Here is a 26,149-nt window from a genome sequence, read left to right as displayed (position 1 = left end):
GTTATGAGACGCGAGCGGAGACATGGGGTAAAGACGTGTCGAGTCAAACGCCTCGTCACGCCCAGGAGCTCGCTCTCCCTCGTCATGCCGATGATCTTTGACTGAAACGGCGGCGGGAGGAAGAGCCGGAGTTCCTCCTGCAACCTCTGGCCCGCACATCTGTCTCTTTTTCCCTCTTTCTCGCTGGACGTGATTAAATCCGAGCGCTTCATCCTTTCTCCACCGCGCCGTCCTCTGACCCCGCCCTCCGCCCATCTCTCCACCCGACCTTTCATCTTCCCCTCTGACCTCCGTTCCACTTCGCAAACATCGCTAATCCCCCCCACCCCCCTCCCTCCCTCCCTCCCTCCCTCCCTCCCTCACTTTCTCTCTGTTTTCGACCATCGTCCATGAGCCAAACTCAATCACCCCAACAACTGCTCGCCGTATTGTCACGGAAAAGCCCCTCGATCTTCTGATCCCCGTCCCGGTTGGTCAGCAGAACCTCTCGGGCCCCTCGCGGCCATTTGTTGAACCGGGATCAGTCTCGAAGTCGTGGGCCGAAGCACGCTCGCCAAAAAAAACACACAAAAAACATCGACCGCCCTCGTTTCTCCTTTGAGTCGTCGAGTCGAGACGTTAAACATGCTGGAGAACATGTCCCGGCGTAACCGCTCCCTGCTGTCCCTGTCCCTCACGTCTCTGGCCCTCACGCTGTCCGTCTCGGCCTTCTGCACCTCCTACTGGTGCGAGGGGACGCACAAGGTGGTGAAGCCGCTCTGCCTGTCGCCGGTCAAGATGAAGAACTGCGGGCAGAACAACAGCCAGCCGTACACCACAGGTGAGGGCCGGGGACGCTGTCGGCTTCAAAAATATCTTGTTTCCTGCAGCGTATGTGACTCCGTACAGCTGCAATATTCGTTGTCTTTACTGAGAAGTAAAATGTGAAACGTTGTGCAGTTTCTTGCATTTTTTTGGGCACTCAAATTGTCAGCTGACGATAAAACCAGAGTAAATGGGAAATGGAGTTTAGGTTCATACACTGCCGCTCACCAACTTCTGTTTTGAAGATGATCTATAATATTTCATTGGTATTTTTTTTCTGGGGTTTCAGCATTTCACACTTGACCGGCAGAGATTCCCGTAATCTCAGTTTTGTTGCTAATCTCGACACTTTACGTTATCTGGACTCTCAAACCCGCTTTCTCATCGCTCCATCCTGTGCTTTTGTTCCCTGGTGTCGCCTTTTCTCTCGCATCACATTCATCACTCTCTGTCCCGCCTTCTTTTTGTTTTCGTCCAGAGGCCCCGAGCCCGGACCCCAGGAACCCCAGCCCCAACGTGACGCTCTCCCCGCTGCAGAAGGAGGAGCTGGCCAGGATACAGAGGAAGCAGCTGGCAAACGCCGTCCACTACCTCTGGGAGACGGGCGAGGACAAGTACATGCTGAGATACTTTCACACCGGCTTCTGGCTGTCCTGCGAGAAACACAATGAAGGTTAGCTCTCGGAGCGAGATCGTTTTAAACCGCAGGGACTTTCCACCGACGATGATGGATGATTGAATCGCCACAGGTGGAGATCTTCATGCAAAATTTAAGTTCTTTCTCTAAATTGGAAGAGAATTAAGAAAACATCTTCACTGATTTAACAAGACATGTACTACATTTAGAAAAAGAAAAAAAAAAACGCCTTTTATATACACCGTAAGCTGTTCCGATAACCGGGAGGGCAGTTGGGGTAATTCAGGGGTTGCTACAGAAACAGCTGACCAGCGAACTGTTTGTAGTGTCGGTTAAACATAATACGTGAATCACTATCCGGCTGATATACTGCAAACGAAAAGTAATCGCCGGCTTGTATTCTTCTACTATAAAACTTTGACAGATTGATTGTCAGCAGGTCAAATCAAGTGGACTTAAAGCAGATCTCTGTTCTGTTTCCAGGATTAATAATGTGTTGACATTCTTAGCATTGGCCAGAGATTATATATATATATATATGTGTATATGACATGTGTCTTTCTACAGCAAAAAAAACAAAAAAAACAATCGATGTTGACCGTTCGAAAGACATTCAAAACGTTACAGATGGTCTCGACTCCAAGAACCCGCTGACTCGTGTTTCTGTTGGGATTGTCTCGTTGTCAGGTGAAGACCAGGAAGAGAAGTGTCGCAGCTTCATTGAGCTGACACCGGGAGAGACGCAAGGTTTGGCGCCGCACCAGTTCTTCACTTCGCAAGACGCACAATGTACAAAATAAAACCTGACATTTTTTGTTTTTTGTTTTTTAATCAAACGAAATGCACGTCTTCGCCTCCAAGGTGTGCTCTGGCTGTCCGTCATCAGTGAGTTCATGTACATCGGCCTCCTGGCCATGGGCTTCCTGCTCATGTGCGTGGAAGCGCTGTGCCTCTGTGCCAAGAGGGAGATGAACGCCCTCAAGATCAACGCCTTCGCCGCCATGTGCACCGTCCTCTCGGGTAATGCTGAGATTTACTTCGAAAACCCCCTAAATGTCCATTAAACACGATTATCTAAAGAGAGAAACTCATTCCGATAATTTATCTCCAAAATAGAAGACCTGAGCTCTCTTTTATTGTTTTAACTCTCTCTCTGTCTTTCCTTCGGCCAGGTTTGATGGGGATGGTCGCTCACATGATGTACACCACGGTGTTTCAGATGACCGTGAGCATCGGACCTAAAGACTGGAGGCCACAGACTTGGGACTACGGATGGTCCTTCACGTGAGTTTTAGTTCGAACAAACCAAAGCAATTATCCCGTATGAAACCAAAAAGTTCAAATAAAATTTCAAGTTAGGCATTTAAAATGGCAAATTTTGTGAAATGTGTCACATGACTGCTATAGACTGCTCTACAATATTATGAGACAGGAGTCAATGGTACAAATACATATATATATATATATATATATATATAATAAGCTGTGTGACCCCGGTTGGGACTGACTGGCATTTTCCCAGATGTTTGCCAGGAAATTAGCCATCCAAGTAGTTGCTACGGCAACCAGCTATACTGCGTGAACATGTACAAGAACGTAACTGAACCCCTTTCTGGTTCGACACGACCTTTAACCAACAAATTCTTTTGGCCGGTTGTCCGACAACGAAGTTCAAACCTGTTTTTTCCTAAATCTTTCGCTCCACCCAGCATGGCGTGGCTTTCGTTCAGCTGCTGCATGGCGGCCGCGGTGGCCACACTCAACTCCTACACCAAGACCCTCATCGAGATGAAGCATCGGGCCCGTGTGAAGCTGGATGAGGCTCGAGCCACCACCAGCGCCCCCTCCTACGAGGAGGTGGTCCGAGCCGGCGGGGCGGGGGTTTACTCCGTCAGCCAGCTGATTCAGCTCGGCCAGCAGGGGGCGCTCGTCGACCCACTGTGGCCCAGGGGAGTGGGACCGGCTGTCGGGCCGCTGGCGTGCGGGGGAGCGCTGCTCGGAGGAGGAGGAGGAGGAATTGGAGTCGGAAGCATGGGAACTGTTGGCGTCGGGATGGGGGGAGTTGGAATGGGAGGAATGGCGGCTATGGGAGGAGTCAGGGGGATGGGGGCCATGGGAGGAGTTGGAGGAATGAGGGCCATGGGAGGAGTCGGAGGAATGGGGGCCATGGGAGGAGTAGGAGGAATGGGGGCCATGGGAGGAGTCGGGATAGGCGGGATGGGAGTGGGAGTGGGAGCTGGGGGAATGGGTATAGGAACAGTGGGGGCAATGGGAGGTGGTGGAGTTGGAAGGCTGGTGGACCCTCGTGGCGTGGTGGTCGTGGAGGGATGCTGCGCTGAAGGATGTGAGGACTGTGAACGGGAGATGGACGAGATAGATTACGCTCTGCAGGACGACAGAGAGGACTCACTCTGTTAAGACTTTTGGAGGACGGGGGAGGGGGGGTGCAGAAAACTGGGACTACAACACTTGAACACACACACATTCAAAAATCGTTGTGTTTTTATTTGTATATATGCAGTTTCAACGTTAATTGTGACCACTCGGGGGCAGAAAAACTCACGGAAACACAGCCTCCGATGCGTCTCTTACCAGGCAAGCTACTACGTCAACATTGTCATCCCGCTGCTGTCGTGTTTCTGGTCACTTAATGAATGTAAGTCCCAAAACCTACATTTTTATACTGAAGGCTGGTGACCGGTTGAAACTCTCCAGTCTGTATGCAGCAGAAGAACCAAAAGCGATGAGCTGAAAAAGTTGGGTGTTGTTGTTCTCAGTGGGTTCAGCACCACTAGTGACAGATTGATCGCTGGAGATTTAAAAGACAACAATTGAACACAGTTTTCAGAAAGTATTTGTAAAAGCAGCATTGAAAAAAAGAGAGTACTTGCTTCTCTGCCGACATGGTTTTATAGTTTTTTTGGAAACCCTGATAATATTTGTATCAGGACATTTTAAGGGAACATATCGAGGACCACCACAATGAATATACTACCAGCTGTTCCAGGCTGTATGTACGCTGCAATCAGGGGATAAAACAACTTGGTTTTGTAATGCTATGCAATGACAATTTTCTTTTGAATTTCAAAGATTAATTCACAACATCTATCTTGCTAAAAACGGCCCGGTATTACCAGAAATAGAGAAACAAATGTCAGTTATTGTTTTTGTTTTTTCCAGTAAATCCAGTCTTACAGGGATTTTTTTTTCAGGGATTGCATGTAATTTCATGACTCATGAGGAGTATGACAGGATGTGACTGTATTCAAAAAGACATTTCAAAAGTTGTAAAAACATATGAAAATGTTCTTATTTGCATAATATCATTTTTTTGTTGTTTTTACTCTGTGCATGTGATGAACCCCTACACTTCAGTAAGGTGATAAATAAACACAAACCACATTTGTTGCATGTCCTATTAATACAGAGTGCCTGCAATCGTCACACATTATCACCTTTATACATTTTAGCTAATCAGGACCTACATACCTAAGTAGGACCTTGTAATCTGTCCCGATAGGTTTCCGGAGGTGCCGGGGAAGCCAGGCCAGGTCGAAGGAAACCCTAAACAGAAGCCCAGTCGAACCACATGGCTGCATATGTATGACTCTGGTTCTGTCAGATGTTTCTTCCTGTTCCGATATATAATAATAATAATACGATATATTTGTTTTTTTCACGATAGTAACTACAATAATTCTTGCCGTGTCTTCATCGGGAGAGTGGCAACACTACAAGTACGACCTGGACCGTTCATTATTCGCCTTCATGCACGTCGTCAGGGAGGAGGGCTCAAGAAGCTGTCAATCATGGCTGCAGAGGCATTTTTTTTTCCAAACCATTGAATGTATATAAGAGTGGATGCAGCTTCCGGGTCTAAAAAAATCAGGAAGTGCCTCAAGCTGCAATACCACCCAGTGCCACTAGAGGTCGGCTCCGAAAAGCCTCCGGCTCCATAGACTCCCATTCAACTTCTGTCATCAAATCCAAAGTGAATAAAATGTGTCCATCAGTTATCTCGGTGTTGTTAGCTAAAGTCACTCCTTCTTATTAGTTTTCTGGAAATAACCCCTCATTCATTAGAAAATAAGGTTCGACAAGACGTTTTTTTGGGGGCGTGTCTATGCCATTGACAGGCTTTTGGTGCATTCAGGTTATAGCTATCGGTGGGCGGGACATAGTATGGTCAGGTTTTCAATTCAGATCCAGCACTGGCTCCTCCCCCATCTCACCCAAATATGGTCACATATTGAAACCGGGTTCAAAATTCCGAACTCATATCGGCCGTTCGGAAACCAACGGGTGACGTCACTGTCGGTCGCCGCTTTGTCCGAACAGCCACATTTACAAATACTTGACAAAGGGAACTCCGTCATCCTGACGGTCGACGTCATAGGATACGTCAACAGTGTTAGCACTTTTCATCATGGTGCTGTGTGGTGTCCCCGTCTTCAGTTACGTCACTTCATAAGACCGGTTTGTCGTTCCCAACGTTCACATTCGGGAAATTTGTCGGCAAAGACTAAATCGGGCTGAATTATCTGAGCCCGGCTTAATGAATCCATTGTTGGTCAAGCACTTTGGTCGAGACTGAAACGCTCACGTATGTTGGATATATTGCCATTCAATTTTTATGTCCAAGTATTCATGGTTCCCAGAAGACGAATTGTACTGACTTTGGCTCGAAGATTACAGCAACAGAGAGATTTGCATGTGAAGACAGATGCTTTCAAATGCTGGACAGAAGATTATGTCAATAATCTCTCCAGTCAGGAGAACAAGAGAGCGAGAGGGAGAGATCGACATAATACAGACGGGCTGTCGGTTCACTGAACTGTATGTGGAGAGGAATTAAAAATATAGATCATGAGATTGAATTATACAACCATGTGGAAGGTGAAGGGTTAAATTCATTTCTTAATCATAAACAGGCCGGTGCAACGTTTTTAACAGCGTATTTTACATGTTATAATAGATTTGTTAAATGTTAGCTTCTGATTCACATCTTCTCTTCATTTATATTTAATTTACTTGCTAAAACTATAATAAATTTACTGCAACACACTGTGTTCATGAAAGCCTCCGCAATATCTTTGACAAGTGCCGTTTTCTTCAGAGGTGAATATTTTATTTTATTAAATAAATTTCCTCTCAGCCTTGAAACTCCTTTTGACTTCACAATGAAACACGCAGCATGTGTGCTCAAGAAAAAACAAAGCAGATGTCTCTCAGAAAGTGGAACGAGAAAGTAAACCAGGTCTTTCTTATTACGAAAGGATATTTTAAAGAGACAATTATCTGTGCTTGTGTTGTGTAACTCAAGCTGGCGGTCATTGTTAAATAGAACATCGGCAGATTTGGTTTGGTTTTTATTTCTAGGAACAAAACCCGAATTTTTTTTTTTTTTTTAAGAACTTCATATATTGAAGAAGGAGAATTTAAACATGTTAAATAATAATTTCAGTTCTTTACCCATATAATCATGTACAGTATGTTCACGCTTTTCACTCTTGATCCCACAATCAGGGTTGTTTACCAAAAAAAAAAAAAAAAAAAAAATTCAAATTAGATTTAGACTTTATTAATAAGTGGGGAGTTTTTTTAATAGTCTGAAGGTCAACATATTCAGACAACAGACAAAACAGTTGCTGCCACCGCAGTATTATACTGGGAATTTCCTTTGTGTTGAAATTAATTATCGTGTACATTTTTCAAATCTAATTTCTCTAAAATGTCTCAAAAAACTATTAATTGATTGCTAACAATTAACAATTAAAACCTATCCGGTTTTGAGTTGGTAAATAACTGGATTAGTGATGCTTCACGTCCGGCAAATCCTCTCTTAATTAATAAATGTTTCTATTCTGGTCCAAGCAAATTATCTAACAAGATTCGGATTTGAGTCGTACATCTTGAAATTGGATTTGGATTTATATAAAATGTTACTGAACCCCATTTCCAGTTGCAATTTCCATCACTCTTGAAATTAAAAAACCTCTTCTGACAACTTCATTTTTTTATTACAATTTCATTGTTTTTGATTTATTGAAAAGGAAAATAATCCAGGACAAACACTTAGGTTTACATGTTGTTACATGGAACAAATCTATTTCACCTCATTCGCCATTTAACTACAACGTTACACGTGTAAGATTGTGCCACATGGATGAACTGAAGAGTGTAAAAGACACAAAGTTAGACAAGAACGTGCACCTACTGCAGTTACACCGTCGGTCGGTGATTAAACAGCGTTGGTTACCATGCAGACAACAGTGGTGGTTAAATATCATGGTTAATGATAATTAAACTAATGCACGTGACATGTTATCATTTTAAAATGTGTGCTTGACTTACTAAAGTACACCTTCATAATTCACTTTTTTTTTTAAGAGACGTAAACTAAATAATGTAGGTGCTCCATCTATCGCAGTTTCGATGAAAAAAGCTAGTCTAAGCAGAAAAAGCTGAACGTGCACATTTTATTTTCGACGTGTTGATTCTCACATGCATGAGGGAATATCGGCGTCTTCTTCGCGGTAGACAGACGCTGGTTAAACAGCACTTCCTGTGAAGCTTTGAAATTTGGAAACGGTTGCTATGGTAACCGCAATCTCTCCTGTTTTTTTTTTTTTGTTGCTTAAACACTCATTGTATGCAGTGCAAACAGCTCAGACTTGCACACATGCGTTGGTAAATAAATGTTAGAAAAAAACAAAACCCGTAATGGATTCTGTATCGTTACTGAATTTGGAGCGATGAGGCGGCGACATCACACCCGATGTTTGCGGTCACGTTTTGTGAAGGTGCCGTCGGGTGGCATTGTGTGATGCAGAGTGAAGGGTAAAGCGGAAAAAAAAACACAGGACTGGATAAGAGATACAGCGAATCTGTTGGATTGAAGGGTTATTTCGCAGGCGTATACTGAATCAGACGAAGAGCTTCTTCATTGTCCAACACTCCCTGGATGAACTCCCCCTCCGCCACCCGATCTGGACGCAGAAAGGGATGCGATCAGTTTAGATTATTTCCAGAACATAACAACACGGCATGAAGTTTTTGGCTCTACAATCAGATGGGTTAACTGCACAACCAAGCATCTATTGCTGATAAAAAAAAAAAACAATGTAAACAGTCTAATGAGGTCCCTAATACTTCATTATACTGCATTCATTTTAATGGATTTGACTTTCAAATGATTTGAAAGAGTTAAAATGTAAAAATATACTTTTATCACAAATGAAAATGTCCCACATCTTTTCTCTGTTTTGAAGATAACTACATTGAATTTGAGGATCCTCAAACATCATTATTGTTTAACTGTGACTCTCAAATATTTTGTTTTTCCTTGTGTTGGGTGGGCGCTAAAATAATTTGTTTTGGGGCTAAATCTGAATTTGTGTCTGTTATAAAGCATCTATGTCGGCATCATAAACCATATGACTGTCGCGTACCTCAGATACATCAGATCCTTCCATCTATCAGTAGCTACAAAATGTTGGTTGTATCTACAGTTATTTCTTCGAGGAAGAGCCTCATCTAATCATTTCACTATTCACACGATTTCGTCTCACCGTTGTCGCCCTTGTCGAAGAACTTCCAGAGTTTTTCTGCCCTCTTGTCAGCCGTGTTTTCATCATCAGGCAGGTTAGCCAATTCATCTTTGGGAATCAGCTTGAAAATCGACTGTTGGGAAAAAGAAAAAAGGAAAAAAGGGTCAAGAACACAAAATAATTCAGGTTTCAGTTTGGTTGGCAGTGATTTTATTTGTCCCATTTCTTACATTATTATTCACTCTTTTCTCAGGTGTCATAGCTGAAATCAACATGAATTCTACTTTGGTATATTCTACTTCTGTGACAGCGCAGGGGAGTGAAACCCACCGAAACACCGAACACCGAAAACCCTCCTTTAATCGCAACTGTCTGTCACGTCTACGAACAAAAATAGCAAGAGCTGCTGCGGTGACATGGATTAACCAACCAGCTCTTTTTGCCTATCTGGATTTTGTTTTGTGATTATATGAACTCTAATCTTGTAAATTAACATTTTTGCTATAAATAGGCCCGCAAGTACAATTTTTAAAATAAAATAGGTAAAATAAAGTATTTTTATGTTGGTTTTTTTTACGAGAATTAACATCAAAATTAAGCAGCCCTTTAAAAGTGAATTTGGGGTGCCCGTCTCTTTTTGTATTCTGTGGGTCAACAAAAAATTTAATCAACACCTGAAGCATTTTACATTTCAGCAAAGACTCAGAATGATCTCATCACATATGGAAGTGCAGTGAACATTGAAACCACAAACACGTTTCATCGCAGCAAGGCTTAAAGAAAAGCTGACATAAGCTGAAAAAATGAAGACCATCAAATCAGTGACAAATTGTCTTATTCAGACACACTGCAAACAGACCAAACAAGGATCTGTTTGTTTTTTTTGTCTCAAATCATACTTATCACTGTCTTTTACTCTTAACATTACTCAATCTTTTGTGGTTATTTAGTGCACACAATAAAGAAAGGAAAAGTAGTTGTTATTTTCAACACTTTTCTACCTCAAACATGTTAAATGGTTTAGGTTTAAGCAGGAAAAGCAGTGGCATTATTAGTTTGTCATTATAAAGAGATCAGCTGTGCTCACACTACAGTTTATAGTGGTCAAAGTGGGGAGATATAACACATTATTATTGCAGACATGTCTTAAAAATAACAATGACACACCTAAAAGCCACAAAGTGATTTGTCCCAAATCACCCTGTATGCAGATGATAGTCTTGTCTGTAGCTATTTGTCTTCAAAATAGAATTAGAAAATCTTAACAGATTAAATATTAAATGGAAGACAATTGTTTGATTTGTTCCAAGAAGACATTTAGATGTCGTCATTCTCCCTTAATTCTATATATATAAACTCTGTCATCCTATCGTCACTCTAAACTCTCTGATGGCTTAGGCCTTTATTTATCCTAAACTGTTTATCACGATCACTTAGAGTCTAATCCGGTGTTTAAAAGTCCCCGAAATGTTCCATAACAAAATTCAGGTCAGTACGTATTTGCAATACCATCATATTATCATTCTTAATCTAAAAATTGTTCTAAAAGATATAATATCAACCTCTACGCAGATGATGCGATTGTCTATACTTTAATTTGCTCCTGCTAATGTTGAGCCTCAACATAACATCTTTCCAAATTCAAAGTAATCAAACGTTCCTATAAACAGTCCCCAAATATTTGGGAAGTCAAAGAGTTTGCCAACTACCATGACTCGCTGTTTGCAAGGACGCTGCATCGCTCCCCTTTCTCTAAAACTCACCGAGCAGATTTCCTTGACCTCCGACTTGGTGATGTATCCGTTCTTGTCTACATCGAACAGCGAGAAGGCCCATTCCAGTTTCCTGGTGGTTTTCCCTGTCGATGTCATGTGGAGGGCAATGATGTACTCCTTGAAGTCCAGTGTGCCATCGTCGTTTGTGTCGAAGGAACGGAAGACATGTTGGGCGTACGTGTTGGCATCACTCTCTGGGAAGAACTTGCTGTAGATGGTCTGAAACTCCTCTTTCGAGATGCGGCCTGTTGGACACTGCTTCTTGAAGTTTTCGTACCACTGGACAATCTCGGTCTCCGTGAACTTGGTGTTGAGCCTCAGGTCCTCCAGGATCTCCTTGGACACAGCGCCGCTCTTGGTGTTGCCCATTGCTGGTGGTGTTGGCGATGTTGTAGAGCGATATCAGCCTGGGAATTTGCGGCCCTTTTGCTCTTTCAGGACCAATACAACTTCAACCTAGGGAGTTGCCTCCACTACGTTGACAAAGTGGTAAAGAGAAGGCAATCCCTGAAGTGTGGTTGTTCCTGGTCCTGTCCTGCAATTCACCTGACTGAATCAAACGCTGTGAAAAGAGCAGAAGCCACTTGGTAAGCTCATTACGCCAATCAACCCTCTTCAAAGCCAGCAAGAAGTGTAACGGACAAGGTTCACCTCGGGTCACGGCTGAAGCACTTGTTTGTTGACATTTCAAGTGTTGTGCTGCAGACATTTTGGTAACACACCACCCCTTTTACTATTTTAGAATTATCAGCCAGCCGGGTTGATGACTGGAGTAGGCATAGTCACTCGCACGACAATATTTTTTGGGAGAAGGGGATTTTAATCCCATTTTACAATAGCATGCAAGCCACATAGGTCGGTGCTGTGCTACCAAAAATAATAGATTCTAAAGAGCCATTGAATAAGATTGCCTGACACGTTTTAAGAAACGCACTTCGTCCAAACGCACTCCAGCGACCCGACGCTGAAGATTTTTGCGACATGACCTTGAAGTTGAGGAAGGTTCTTGGTTGACACTTAAAAATATTGATTGTTCCAGACTTGTTCAGCTTTTCTTTTTTTTCTTCTTTTTTTATGTGCTTTTCCTCATTATCAGTCTGGGGTCAAATAAAACTTCAAAGGAAATAATTTGAATGACAGTCAAGGTATTTTTTTTTTCCATCTAACCTGCTTTCTGTGCATCAAATAAGCATTGATGAGCTTTTTCTTTTCTTTTATGAGAGTGAGTCTGAAGACGGACTCTCTTTTTGCTGCTGTAATACAGCCACTTTCAAAACTTTAATAATTGTATTATCATTTTTATTTTTAAGGTTTCAAACATGGTGGCCCAATTACTGTAGTGGCCACACCCCCAATTATGAGGTAATAGCTCTGAATCCCTCTTTAAGTGACTCTCAATTTATTTAAGAACGACATGGCCACAGATCTTCAGAGGGTTCAAGGTCACTTGTGTTCCACTGCCAAAACCTAATGCACTTAAAGCTTAACTTAATTCTGGTTTGATAGCCCGACTGACTGAAACTAAAGTAATTAAGAAGAACTTCATAAAGAAAAATGTATGTCCTTGTCACAGCACAACTGCACATGAAACTGTTTTCGGAAGAAATACAAAATGTAACATAATCTATTCAATCACAACAAAATAAAAAATAAAAAATAAGTAAAAAAATTCTGATAGACTTAATTAAATAAGTAATTTAATACGAAGTAACCATCACTGGCAGGCACTTCCTACTTTGATAAACCACGTAGAAGTTTGGGTTCAAACTAGAATAAAAACAATAGTACACCAAAAAACTACAACGCAACGTCTCATCAATTAAAAGTGCTCTCTTCTCTCGAAATGCTTCTTAACCACAAGACTAGAAAAAGAATCTCATGTAAACTTGTTTTATATCAAATACTTCTAACACCAGTTGTCTGATGCTCATTCACAGTTTTCAGTGTCTCAAATCTTTAGGATAGTGATATTTAATGTTGTCCGTGTATCACAGTTTGGTTTGTGTCCTACCTGAGTGGTCGGCGGAGGAGTCCAGGACAAACAGTGATGCTTTGTCTGTGAGCAGCGGAGGAAAATCAGCCTCCACCTGCTGAGATAAGTCAATTAAAATCGATCATCCTGAGGCGGAGCCACAATAGCGCCCATGTGACGACGACTGCTGCTGCTGCTGCTTCTTTTTTTTTTCCTTCCTCATCAAGTGGTCACATTAATCACATTTATTTATAGTGTTTTTCACAAACAGGCTTACTGTCGCTGTCTTCTTCAACTCAACTCAACTCAACTCAACTCAATTCAACTCAAATGCGCATCTCTTGTGCAGGCAAGAAAAACAAACCAGAGCCTGATACAAACTAATTTGTTGGTTTGATGAGTATCTGTTCAAGCTCTGGTCATGTGGAAATCGAGAGGACATAACTGCACCATCAATATGATGGAACTATTACTGAATCTGTACTATTTGGGGCATTTTCCAGCATATTTTGAATGCATTTCTACTTCACCATGAATCACTCATTGTGTCTCAGACCTGATGTCATTCCAATATAGTCCTATAGAGGACAAATGGGCAAAAATGTCAAGTGATATGACAATACCAACTTCTGACATTAAAATAGACACAGCAAGGAAATTATCTTGGACATTTTGAACAGATTTTCCCTTAAAAGCCAAAACTTTTTTTTTTTTTTTTTTAAAGTAGAGTTTATTTGGTTGTTTGTTTGTTCAGTTTTAGCTTCAATAAATTTTGGTTGTCATAGTACCCAGTTGTCCTGGATGCAGTCAGTTTTGTTTTTGTTTTCTAATAATTATAAAAATGACTTTTACTGAAATGCATAACAACAGTCTTGTGAGAACTAAATCATGTGAGGCTTGTGGTTTTATTAAATGCATTCTATAAAAAATGGGTTTCTAATTTCTTTTTACAACATATACAAAAAAAACTATTGACAACACAAAGAAAAACTGGTTGAACAACAACCCAAACTACAGCCTCAAAAATGTGTAACATCTCTCTGAAGCAGTGTGAATAATTAAAGTGTAAATTTCATAGAGTTGATATTTACTAAAGGCTGCTTTATTAAATTATATCAACACAAGGTTTTCTATTTTTATGGTCTGATAAAACCAGAGGGGGATTTCATCAGTCTTTTGGACAAATAAAACTGGAATTAATTAGATTTTTGCTTATTAAAAGTTATTTTTAGTATAATATTGTATATCAAAGTTTTCAATAACTATAAAAGTGTTTATATAAAGTTCTCATTCTCATTCTTATTGGTTACAACATGTGCAGCGAGAGTGACGAGGAAGATGGAGGTCTGACACGTGACTCGGGTCAGAGTTGAGGCTAAATCTGCAGGACTGCATGGATTCCCCGCAGCTCATCTCCACCCTCGACCCGAAAACAAGTCAGCTGACCGAACTTGGCACTGAAGGTTTGTTTGTTTCTGAAGGTTTTAAACTGTAAAAATAAACCCAATCGAGAGAAGTGACAAAGTAAAAGCAAGTCGTTTCCCAAAACCGCCAGGGAACCTTCAAGCAGGTCAAGACTTAGCCGTTTAAATCCAGCGGGTGGAGGTGGGTGAAGGGAGGCTGCGTTCAGCGGGGGATTGAAATGAGCTTAACTGAGTCTCGACTGCTGATCGTCCATCTGCTCCACTGTGTACATCCAAACCAGTACACCTGCACAGAAGGAAGCCCACATCTCCCTCTCAACGGGTATAAACCTGCCTGAATGTCTGGACCGACACGACCTTTGTTGTCCGACGCTCTTAAACCATTTCAGCTGATGCTCTCCCCTCTCTCGCCTCTGTATGTATTCAATAGATGCAAAGCTGCATTATTGCGAACGAGGCGCACCAGTCGCTCCCTGTGGAACTGTACAACTCCACTACAATTATTTAATAGCCTTAAAAAATTACAAGTTTTGCTGCACAAAACATATGAAAAGTGAAGCCAGTGTGGAAACGTCTTAACGTGCAATACCATTGAGGGCCACTAGGGGATGGCCTAAAAAAAAAAAAAAAAAAAAGGCTCTGGCTCCATAGACTCCCATTCAACTTTTTTCATCAAATACAAAGTCAATAAATGTTTTCCACGAATTATTATGGTGTCATTAGCAAAGTTAGGGTGCAGTCAGCTTGGCGGTATAAGTGGGCGGGGCATGGTGTCTTCTCGCTCCCCAGCTTGCCCAAACATTTTTTTTTATAAATCAACGGCAAAAAGTTATGTTTTTCCTGATTTTTGTCGCAGTATTGTTTTGTTTTAGTAAGTTAACTCTGAGCTGTTGATGGATGCTTCCAGTTGAGGTATAAATTTGGAAACTGAGCTCCATTGTGTAACACTACCACCAATAACAACAACAGCTCCTAATATGTTTGCATACAACCTGATTAAGAAGACATAAGAGGACATCCTCTCCGCCCACTCCCTTTTCTTCCAGACGGAGCTGCTTCGATATCTTTAGTCGGTCAGAGAGCCACATCACAGTAAGCTCTCTTACAGACAGCTGATCTGTCTTTTCTATTAAGTAAAATAACTTAAGTCCTGTGCTGACGTGCAGAGGCCAAACTTCAGCGCCCTCCCTCTTGGCACCGTCGACCAGGTGAATTGGATTTTACCTCCTGGCTGCCGCGGCTTTGCAGAGCTCTGCCACGCAGGACCAACATCACTTTTTAAAAATGTTAAGCTTCTTAAAGTGAGACGTTCTTATTCAAATGAAAAGAGAAAAAATACACCTGAGATCAATTAATATCCCACATGTTACAAAAAGTGGCCTAAATTCTCAACAACCACCCAAAACAATCCTTAAAATGTAGAATAAGGTTGAAAAAAAAATTGTGCTGTTAAATAATACTAATTACTATATTGACAGACAATGACAAGTGTGGCCATTAGTTTGCTTTCTGTTTTAAATGTGATCTGCTAAAAACGACAAAGTGTGAAATAGATACGCCCGTCCGCTACGGCAAAACGTGAGATAGCAACGCTTTGCGCAATTTTTTCTTGAGTTGTTTCTTGTATTTTGTAACTCCAACCACATGTTTTTTGCAAAAAGTAAAATTGTCCTGTAAATCACATGGCTCAAAGCACGCAGTTAGTTTTGTTTTTTGTCCACTACAGGAAAACATGTAACTTTCACGCTTAGACAGCGCCCAGCGTGGCAATCTCACGTTTTGCTTGAGTGGATGGGCGTGTCTATTTCACGCTTTGCCGTGATTCGGGGTTGGAAGTGTCGTGTACAAATAATAATGAACGTCTGAATCGGAGGTTACCAGATTGAAACTTTCCCACTTCCCAGCTTCATGAATGCACCATTAGTCTGGTCTGCCACCTTTAAAAAAATATATATATATTTCCCCCCAGATTGAACAAAGTATTTCTCCCAAAGCCACACATAAACATTGTTTTACCAAAAAGGTAAATAATGTGCAACTTTTGCCTTCTACTCCTGAACTTGAAGTCAACACCTGTATTTCCGCGTCTGTATTTGGCTTTCCTGTCGTGGTTTTTGGCAGTCGACACATTTTCGGAGCTCCCTGTGTTACCTCATCCTCCATTTATTGTCTTTCCTCTTTTAGAACGAGGATTTTCCCTTTCGGCCTCCAGATACTAAAGAGTCTTGGATTTACTGGATTAGCAGTTTCTGTCTTCTTTGTCTTTTCAAATCAAACCTTTCTACACTTGCAATCTCACCTCTGACCCTCAACCTGGTTTAGATTGGATTCTTGGAAGGGAATCCTCTGACTGAAAGAAGGGGGAGGATTAAAACGACAGTGGAGGTGGGGACGTTTGGCAGCGTAAGGAGGATTTGGCAGCAGTGCAAAGCAGACAAGAGTCCATCATGGGAATGGAAAATGGGAGGTTACCTGAACGTGGCTGAGAGGTTTTATCGAAGCCTTGAGTGACCTTCAGGAATCTATTCTCGGTTAAAGAAAGTTTAATCTGGACGCAGACATAATGGCTTCCAGCGTGCATCTAGTCGAAGAGGAGGAGGGATGACTGCGGGTTTGGACTGAGCCGAGTTGCCCAATGGCCAAATTTGGGCAGCACCATCTTTGATTGGCCCACGTCAGCATCGTTTTTATTTTCCTGGTTCCTACGTGATGTAAAATCCAAACCGTATGACGCCTAACCGTAAATTTTGGCAGCTAAAAAGTCCATAGTATGAGTTTTACAGTAATGGACAACACTAAGGTATTTACTTGCAGATAGAACGTTTTTGAAGGTTGCACAAGTGACTTCCTGTTCTCTTGCTGAGGTTTCTGAATTCAAGTCCCGCCCTTTTAAACTTTTGACTGTCCTCTGATGGAGCACACAAAAATATTTATTTTTCACCGTTTCATTCATCCTCTTTGCTCAAATCTTGTTCTTCTTGTTCAGTCCACTGATGTAGTTGTAGTTCCCAGTTGCCACCAGCAGAGGCCAGTGCAGGTTAGAGATTACTAACTGCTTCTTTTGACTGTTTATTGATCTCCTGACAGAGAAAACTAGATGGTACAAAACCACAACAAAAAAAGCAGAAGTACAACTATGAAATCAACATGAATTATACCTAAATAAAGTTATTAATGCCTGTAATATATCATAAAAGATATAAAGTACCATCAAAATAAAATTAGACATACAGCTACTGTATGTTTTCAACGATGACTCGATTCTCATTCATTTTTGCTGTTTGAATAGTTGAGTAAATTTCTTCTTAATGAAAATGTCTATTTTGAATTTGATCTTTTATTGTTAAAAATGTAAGAAAAACACATTTATATGATTTATAAAATGTTTGTTTTTTTATTGAAATCCAACAGAAGACCACTGAGTCACAGTTAAACACTGAATAAAAATACTACTCTTAAGAAAACATTAAATTTGTAACAGCAACATTCAGGCAGCTGAAATGTTTTTGACATGCTTGTAACACTTGGTTTGTTTTAACACAAGTTTGTTTCTGTGTCTGCATCTCATAACAACACTGACAAACACAGGCTTTTAAGTTGAAAGGGACTCCTGACTTCCTGCCCGTTGGCTCAGCGGTTGTGGTACGAGCGGATCTTTCGGCTGAGGTTGCGGGCGAGTCGGTCGACGGCGCTGCTGATGTGTCCCAGCTCCTTCTTGGACGTCAGGCCCTCGATGTTCCCGCTGTACCACAGCACCCACCCGCCCAGGGACATGAGCACAAACAGGGCCCCTGAACACACCAACCGGGCACTTATTATGGCTTCAAAAGAATTCACATCAACACTGAGAATCTGTTGCCGTGGCAACATTTGGATGGATGTCTATCACCCTGTAAACAAAACTCAACATGTTCAAACACTGATTCATAAAGCAAATGTGCAAAGTCGTCATTGATGGGAGTGAAACTTAAAAGACAATAAATGTAAATATTTTTGTTTTTTAACGCACTTCTTCTGTTTTCCATCATTTTTATCTTGTTTACATTTCAGTTTGTAAGATGTTTAATTTGAAACACAAATGTGTAAACTGTACCTTCTTCTACTGATTAATACAATTATTTAGACACATTGAATGACTGTTATTACTTTGGCTTTATATTGATTCACACCATCACAGTTAAAATAATTACACTGAAGTAAATAAAAGTCCTTCAGAAGACAATTCTGCTCCATTAAAGTAATAAATCAAAGATTGTTATTTAAACTAAATGTCTGATAAGTCACTGATCATCCCACCTTCAGTAGTGATTCCAAGTTCAGGGAGGGACAAACAAACATACCCGTGTAGACCAGCAGGTCTCCGAAGTCCTGTCCTCTGATCTCCAGGTGGGCGAAGACGCCCACCAGCAGAGCGGCTCCACCCAGGACATCCATCAGCACGGCAAAGGCCAGCGCCAGTTTACAGTGGGACAGGCCGTTGCAAAGGCCCATGATGCAACTGGGAGGGAGGAGGAGAAGGAGGAGAAGGAGGAGGAGAGGAAGGATGGGTATTACCACAGAGGAACTGCAGCTCCACAAAAACATATTAAAACTGCAGCTGCTGTGGTTTCAGGTGTCACACTGATACATACAGTCTGCAGGACTCAAATCATTCAGTAAAAGTACCCGGACCAAACATTGAAGATAAACTATAACTAGAAATCCTGCTTGGAAAATGTTACTTACTATAATTTTTTTAAGTACTTTTTAATTTATTTAAACAAAACGCATGCACTAAAAGTTCAGAAAAAAGTTATCCAGAAACATAAAAGTGACAATAAGCGTGGGTTCTCCGGCTTCCTCCCATCACCCAAAAACATGCACCTCAGGTTAGTTGGCGCCACAGTCGTGGCAGCAGCTCTCCCTCGGGATGCTGCTGTAGCAAAATCATTTCCCCTCGGGGATTAATAGAGTACAATACAATAAAATAAATAAATAAATAAAAAATAATTTTTAAAAAATGGATGAAATCAGCTTTGAAAGCGATTCAATACAAATACAAGTTAATTTAAGACTTTATCACATCTGGACTTCTTGAAAGTTTCATTTAATGTTTAAAAAAAACAAACACTGAATAATCTACAAGTTATTTCTCGCAGGGAACCTGCAATCACTGCAGAGTCCGTCTAAATCTGACCATATTTTACTAAGTGTGGAATAAACTTAATCTCTAAACTCTACTTCACGCCAATAACACAAACGCTTTGACTTACTTGTTCTTACTGTCCGTTCGGCAACATGAAACTCCTCACTGAACGTGTTCCTGCCGTTTAAATCCTGTTTTTTCTTCACTTCCGCGTTTACCTTCTTTGGCGTGGCGCTCTTCCGTATTTACCTGCGCCCAGCCTCTTCTGATGACGTCAGACATTCTTCTTCTTCATAAATTTGAACAAACGTCGAATAAACAAACATTAAATGCAGAATGAAATACTATGGTCATTTTTGTTTAAATACGTAGCTGCTTGAATTGCCTTTCTTTACTGTTTAGTTTTTTTTAGTGTCCTTGTTATTTCCTTTTTAGTGACTGTTGTTTTGCTTTTTAACATTTTGTGGTTTAATAGAAATCTTTTTTTTTTTTAATATATATTAAACACTTTTCCCTTTTTTTTTTTCTTTTTTTTTCTTGGGGGGGGGGGGCTGTCCTCTAACGGTGTACTCCCTTGAAACGATTCTGCGCATGTGTGAAACGACCAAACCGGTGCACCTCCTGACGCCACTTATAATCAGGTAATTCCTGCGCCGGAGTGTGAGAGCACGTCGGTGGAGCAGCAGCTTGGGTTTCGTCAGGCTGTATTACAGAAGTATAACTGCTCACAGCACTTCTGGAGTCCAATTATCATTGTTCATCCCGACATTTTAGGTTTTAAGGCGACTCATCAGTTACCTGACAGAGTTTCCAGTCATGAACTCTCCAACCACCAGAGACGATGCAAACCCGCCAGGTAACAACAGCACTATGAATCCAATGATTCAGTGCATTCAGATAACCTCAAAACTTTTGCAACAATTGGCAAATATTTGTTCAGACCGCCTATAAAAAGCTTCCGCCCCGAAGAAATTGATGTATTTTGTTTTGATAATTGCCGCAAATCATAAAGAAAAAAGAGCTCTTCGGATCACTTTCTGCTTTTAAACTGCTGAAACCTCAACGTGGCTCATTATTGAACGTCCAGTCAATTACAGGCCTCCGTTTTATGTCCTAATATCTCATTTAGTTTTAATCTTCTTTTCTGTGTTATGACTGTTTTACTGATGATCTGTTTTCTTGATTCGTGTCCATATATGGCAAGTTTTTAAAGTCTGTAAAACTCTAATATAAATAACCTTGTGAACATTATAAGTTTGTTAACTTTTCACTGAGCTGAAACAAAAGTAATAAATCTGCAAAGCTTCTGACGTTTATCAAGTAAAAATACTCTTAGATGTGAATTTTTGCTGCTTTTCTCATTTCATATCATTGTAAATATTTAGAAGGACAAATTAAAACAGCTGAAAACTTTAACTTGTGTTTGGGGAGTTATGATTTTTTTCAAATTTTTTTTTTTTTTTTTTTTTAAGAGGGTTTCCCTCAGGAAGTTCTTTTATTGTCATTTTAATTGGTAGATCTGAGATGTTAACAATGGACAATGTGAAATATATATATATGTTGTGGCCTCCACCTGCTCTAAAGCTTTATTATATCGACTTCATGTTTCATCAGTTAATGAAGGAAATAACCAGCTGAGGAATCTTAACATCTTCTCCGTCTGTCTTTCAGAGCACTACGTGCCGCAGCCTTCGTCCTCGGTCGGTGGAGGTGGAGGTTTGTATCTGGACGCCTACGAGGTCTCTTTCCCGCTGGAGGGGAGTCTGGAGCGACCGGTCGCCTACCACCTGCACAACGGCCAGGAGATGATGGACGGTACGTCACGCGACCGCCGTTATCACGTGTCAGGAACTGAGTGGGTGGAAATTTCATGCAATGAAAATAGTCCAAATGAGGAATGAACTTCTGAAACACACATTGTTCAAAAATCAAAGGACCTTTTCTGTAAATTCTAATGAACTTAAACTGGATGATAATTGATATTTATTATGATTATAAGTTCTTTTGTCGTCCAGATTCATAATTCTTACCAAACTTTTAGAAAAAAAACAAACAGAATTGGTTGTTTTTCACACATCTGCTTAAATGCATGAAAGTTTATGGAATAAAAAAATCTATTTCAGCCTATATATGTGATTTTGCACACGTTTGTCCTGCATTTTGCTGTATTAAGGGAAAATATTCAGAGAAATAATTCATTTTGATGCCTTGAACGCAGCAATCGACGTCCCAAAGTTGCTCAATGTGCTACATTGAATATAGCTTCAACTAAAAGCCAAATTCAGCCTCGACTTTTGTTTTATTGCTGCGTTTTAAACTCAAATTAAAGAAGCAAAAAGTAAAGTTTCACTCCGTTCAAATAATCTTGTAAAACAGTCTATTTATGATGTTTTCATACATAAAACCAGCTTTTATCCAAGTTATGGTGCTTTTTAAAGCACTGAGGCAGCAGAGTTTCCTGTAACATCTGCTGTGTCAAAAAAAGTCCAAAATGAAACTGTAATTCTTGTTCTTCTTCTACCCTCTCTTCTTTTCCTCCGTATATCTGTGTCTCCTCCTCCTCCTCCTCCTCCTCCTCCTGCTGCAGATGCCGTGGTGCAGGAGCCTCCTCACCCTCCGTACAGCCCGTTCATCCTGGTGTCCAACCTGCGGGCTCACCTCTACGTCTCCCTGGAGAAGAACGCCTGGCTGCAGAAGCGCATCGATGAGTTGGAGGAGGAGCGCAACTTCCTGCGCTGCCAGCTGGACCGCTTCATCGTCAGCATGAGGAGTCCCGAGGGTGAGAAAGCTCCATGATGGCCCTTTAAAAAAAAATAATAATAATCTTTACTTCTTTTTCATTACGTATGATTGTTTCTGGTTTCGTTGCGATTGTTAAATGACAGAGTGGTGTGCGGACGCCCAGCGGGGTGTGAAGGTCCAGCCGGCCAGCTCTCCCTCCCCTCACTCCCCCATGACCACCCGGTCTGGGATGACCCTGAAACGTCTGCAGGGAACAGGACCGGGAACTGGACCTCGGACCCGCCGCAGCGCCGCCATCCCCGGTGAGGAAGATAGAAGGAAGCACAGATTTAAATATTTACACCTTGAAGGCAGAGAAGCACTTTAAAAAAATAAAATAAAATCATGTCCGGCTTACAACAGCTGAATAAAGAGGATTTCCTCGTGTTTTCTTGGTCGTAGTCAAGCAGGAGTTTCATCTGGAAGAAGACAAATTCTACACCGAGGACGAGTACGTGGAGGAGGAAGAGGAGGAGGAGGAGGAGGAGGAGGAAGACGAGGACTCTGCGGTGGAGAAGGGGTCGAAGAAGAAGGGCAGGGGGCGAGGCGGCGGAGAGCCGAGGCTGAAGATGAGGAGGATCTTCAGGATCACTCACAGCAGGGAGCGGCAGAGAGGTGAGAGGTCACGTGACGCGCAACACGGATTTTCTTATCCTCAACAAATCCCATAAAAACACCAAAAGCAACAATTCATTTGTATTAAAAAATTATTTAAACAGACTTACTGAGCTGCGCCGAACCCTGATTATCACCGTGGCAACGCACCACACCGAAACACTGAATGTTTTTTGTGCGTCTCTGACAGTGTTTTGTTTTTTTTGTCCCGCCCCAGTGAAAGACCCGGACGGCGTTCTGATCCGGTACAAGAAGATCCTGTCCACCTACCAGCGGGTGAGGAGCATGTCCCGGGCCTTCCAGGTCCACGGAGTCGACAGGAACACCATGGCCTCCACCTCCCCCATCGCAGAGCTGCTGCTGGTGGCGCCAGAGAAGGTTGGAGTTCAGTTCAGTGTTCCTGTTCATCACAAGTAGTTTTTATCCAGACAACAGACTGAATGTAAAAGTGTTCCAGGTCTGAAAAATGAGGCCTTAGGCTGCAATACCAGCGAGTGCCACTAGAGGTCGGCTCCAAAAAGCCTCCGGCTCCATAGACTCCCATTCAACTTCTCTCATCAAATCCAAAGTGAATAAAATGTGTCCATCAGTTATCTCGGTGTTGTTAGCTAAAGTCACTCCTTCTTATTAGTTTTCTGGAGGTCCATCTGAAAATAATCCCTCATTCATTAGAAAAGAAGATTCAAGAAGACCTGTTTTTGGGGGCGTGTCTGTTTGATTGACAGGCCTACGGTCCAGTCAGGTTACAACTATAGGTGGGCAGGAAGTTGTATCATCAGGTTTCTAATCACATCGAGTCAGATCCCCGACTGGCTCCTCCCCCAGCTCGTCCAAATATGGTCACTTCCGGCTCCAAACCGCTCCGAACCAGCAAAAATCTAATTAAGCCAACAGAGCACCTTGTTTGTCTGTGGTTCGGCTCAGAGAGGTGGAAACAGCAGGCTGCAGGTTGTCAGAGCAGAAAGGAGGAAGCTAACGGATATTAAACGGACAGATGTTTTTTTTATTTTTCCTCTGCTTTCCAAATTCTAATTTTAAAATCTGCAACAGGTTGAGTGTCTCGTTTCTTTTTCACCTTTTCATGATAAAACCGAAATGATGGCAAAAAAAAAAAAAAAAAAAAAAAAGGAAGTTTAAACTTCCACATTAACGTTTCCTGCAGGTGACAGAAGTCGGCGAGTTCGAGGCGTCCAAGGAGAAGCTGCTGGATTACGCCCGGCGGTGCTACAAGACCATGGACGAGCAGACGCACGCCAAAGTCCAGACCATGAAGAAGACGCACAAGCTGCTGCCGATCTCCTACAGGTTCAGGAACTGAGGAGGAGGAACAAAGAGGAGGGAGTTCTCACACCACACACAGACAGCGAGTCTCTTATGCCTTTGAAATAAGAAGATATATATATAAAAAAAAAAATGTGAGTGAGAAGATCAAATGCCAATCCAAATTTTTATATAGTTTATTTTCTGATTTAAGTAAACTTTCTCTTTATTTATTGTGCAGCTGTTGTTTTTTTCTCTCTCTCTTTTCAGCTGTAGAAGAGATTTAAATGGAGATGTGGTGAATATTGTGAATTATAATGTCTTTGGACATTACTTTTTATTTGATAGTAGTCTGATAGTAGAGGGAGAGTTCAACTAAACGTGCCTTGAGTTTATTAAAGTCACTCATTCTTTTTTGTTGTTGTTAAATGACAGCAGTATTACGTTATGTTATCCATTTTGTATTTCCTGCCTAAGTTATATATTTATTTAAGTTTGTAACATGGAAATATTGATGTTGCCGGTGTTTTTGAATTATGACAGCAAAAAAAATTTGAATTGTCATATTGGGGAAGAAATTAAAGGACTTAAAATGTATAATTGTTTATTTTTTTTTTTTTTTATAGACAGGATTCTGTTGTGAGATGTCAGCAGGTGTGAACGATACATTAAAGTATAAATTTAGACTTTTGAGTCCAGAATTCATCGGAAAATATGAAAAATAGTACGACGGACCTGATTTACATTAAACTTTATTTTACATTTCAAGAATTCAGCACATACAGTTCTCCTGCAGAGAAGCTTTAGAAACTCTTTAAATTCAGTCGAGCTAATTTAAATTAAATGTGATTCTGACTGATTCATTCTTGGGTGAGAATTCACTGAGCACAAGTGTTTTTTACGTGAAACTGACAGATTGTGCTGAAAATAAAACTGGCCTACTCTCGAGTTCATAGCCTGTACTTTACTTTACTGCAGCCTGCGGCGCCCTCCAGTGGAAGAACGTAGTAATGCAGAATAAACAGCTGAGATCAGAGTCGCTGCTGCAGGATCAAAAAAAAAAGCTGAAATTATGATTTAGCTTCAACTTTATTAGCTCTTAACACAATTCAACACAAAGTGGCATCAGTTGATAAATATTCCATGTGTGTGCTGTATATTTTGGTATTATTTTTAAAATACACTTTTAGTTATTGTTTATTTTAGCAGGGGCAGGCATATCGTATGTACCACACCATTTTTAAACAATATTTTGTTTTGTTTTTTTACTTTTTTTCTCTGATAGACATGAATTGTGCTACGTAAATCAGTTTTGACCGACTTGATTGATAACTCTCATGTCCCTGAATGGGACTTTATAAAACTCAATAAAAAAAAATTGGTCAAAACAAAAACAGAACACGAACAATAATCCAATCCAGTAGATCAGTCGTCAGCACAGCCAGGCCTTTAAAGGCTGATCAATAACTGGCTGTTTTCATCCATCACAGCAGCCGGATACAGGATAAAGTGGTGAGTATTATTTATCATAATGAGGGTCAGACATCAAGGAGTTAAAACAAAACACTAAATTATGAATCTCATCTTCCTTGAAATACTAAATCATGTCTCCATGTGGAAAAAAAAAAAAAAGTGACAGCAGCCAAGAGGATGGGAGCACGTTGAAAAAAACATGACAGTATGTTTCTGACTTAGAAGCTAAATTAATATTACATTTAAAAAAAAAGAAGCAATAAGCAGTGATGTGTAAAAAAAGTAAAAGTAAAAAAAACAAAAACATAACTTCGTACAGAATTTTTAAATATTAACAAAGCAATTTAAATCAGCTTTTTTTGCTGTTGATTTTTGAGGAAAAACAAAATACGAAACTGAAATGAGTCCTCTACTCCACTACATGAAGATATTAAATAAACCACAACCTTCTCAAATAAACAATTGGCTACTTATTTATTTAATGATTTAATAAACGTGGTGTTGTTCAGCTGCTTCGTGAAGGCAGTGGTCAACTACATTTCCCAGAATCCCTGCGGCCGACGGAGCGGGAGGGGGAGGGGCCGTAGAAGCTACGTAAAACAGGACCGAGTTTACCCTTTGACCTTTACGGAGCAGTCCAATCAGAGCGGGAGTCACACTGGAAGTAGTAAAACCAGTCTTTTCTGACGGACAGCTGCTGTTGGCAAATAGAAGCGCGGGAACGGTCCTAGTG

General features: G+C 41.1%; 4 protein-coding genes across 5 annotated transcripts; 2 read left to right on the top strand and 2 right to left on the bottom strand.

Moving 5' to 3' along the window:
- The first annotated feature begins 64 nt into the window (after nucleotides 1-64).
- On the top strand, nucleotides 65-6,540 carry LOC138209942 (germ cell-specific gene 1-like protein). Its single transcript, XM_069168759.1, has 8 exons — nucleotides 65-820; nucleotides 1,283-1,477; nucleotides 2,129-2,188; nucleotides 2,303-2,461; nucleotides 2,614-2,725; nucleotides 3,151-3,470; nucleotides 3,591-5,042; nucleotides 5,127-6,540. The coding sequence occupies exons 1-7, from the start codon at nucleotides 625-627 to the stop codon at nucleotides 3,857-3,859; spliced, it is 1,311 nt and encodes a 436-aa protein (XP_069024860.1). The 5' UTR covers nucleotides 65-624; the 3' UTR covers nucleotides 3,860-5,042; nucleotides 5,127-6,540.
- Nucleotides 6,541-7,526: 986 nt separating this feature from the next.
- Nucleotides 7,527-16,704, bottom strand: LOC138209905 (recoverin-like). 2 transcript variants are annotated; one of them, XM_069168712.1, is made up of 5 exons: nucleotides 16,635-16,704; nucleotides 12,778-12,853; nucleotides 10,755-11,328; nucleotides 9,013-9,124; nucleotides 7,527-8,430 (listed from the first exon to the last, which is right to left on the bottom strand). In XM_069168712.1, exons 3-5 carry the CDS (start codon nucleotides 11,133-11,135, stop codon nucleotides 8,345-8,347), a joined length of 579 nt encoding a protein of 192 aa, XP_069024813.1. In that variant the 5' UTR covers nucleotides 11,136-11,328; nucleotides 12,778-12,853; nucleotides 16,635-16,704; the 3' UTR covers nucleotides 7,527-8,344. The 2 variants fall into 2 exon arrangements, with proteins under 2 accessions (XP_069024813.1, XP_069024812.1); XM_069168711.1 differs by having other exon boundaries at nucleotides 12,778-12,856; nucleotides 16,635-16,694.
- Nucleotides 16,705-17,576: 872 nt separating this feature from the next.
- tmem238a (transmembrane protein 238a) lies at nucleotides 17,577-19,500 on the bottom strand. Its single transcript, XM_069168779.1, has 3 exons — nucleotides 19,415-19,500; nucleotides 18,503-18,660; nucleotides 17,577-17,953 (listed from the first exon to the last, which is right to left on the bottom strand). The coding sequence occupies exons 2-3, from the start codon at nucleotides 18,651-18,653 to the stop codon at nucleotides 17,793-17,795; spliced, it is 312 nt and encodes a 103-aa protein (XP_069024880.1). The 5' UTR covers nucleotides 18,654-18,660; nucleotides 19,415-19,500; the 3' UTR covers nucleotides 17,577-17,792.
- Nucleotides 19,501-20,103: 603 nt separating this feature from the next.
- Nucleotides 20,104-24,001, top strand: LOC138209846 (coiled-coil domain-containing protein 106-like). Its single transcript, XM_069168638.1, has 7 exons — nucleotides 20,104-20,143; nucleotides 20,959-21,102; nucleotides 21,875-22,066; nucleotides 22,173-22,331; nucleotides 22,471-22,683; nucleotides 22,901-23,061; nucleotides 23,846-24,001. Exons 1-7 carry the CDS (start codon nucleotides 20,104-20,106, stop codon nucleotides 23,999-24,001), a joined length of 1,065 nt encoding a protein of 354 aa, XP_069024739.1.
- Nucleotides 24,002-26,149: the final 2,148 nt, after the last annotated feature.

The sequence above is a fragment of the Embiotoca jacksoni genome, unplaced genomic scaffold (assembly GCF_022577435.1).
Source record: "Embiotoca jacksoni isolate LCO1_2020_lvr unplaced genomic scaffold, fEmbJac1.0.p SCAF_41, whole genome shotgun sequence".
Lineage (NCBI taxonomy): Eukaryota > Metazoa > Chordata > Actinopteri > Embiotocidae > Embiotoca > Embiotoca jacksoni.
The sequence above is the reverse complement of the archived record's forward strand: the minus strand, read 5'-3'. Positions and strand labels throughout refer to the sequence as shown.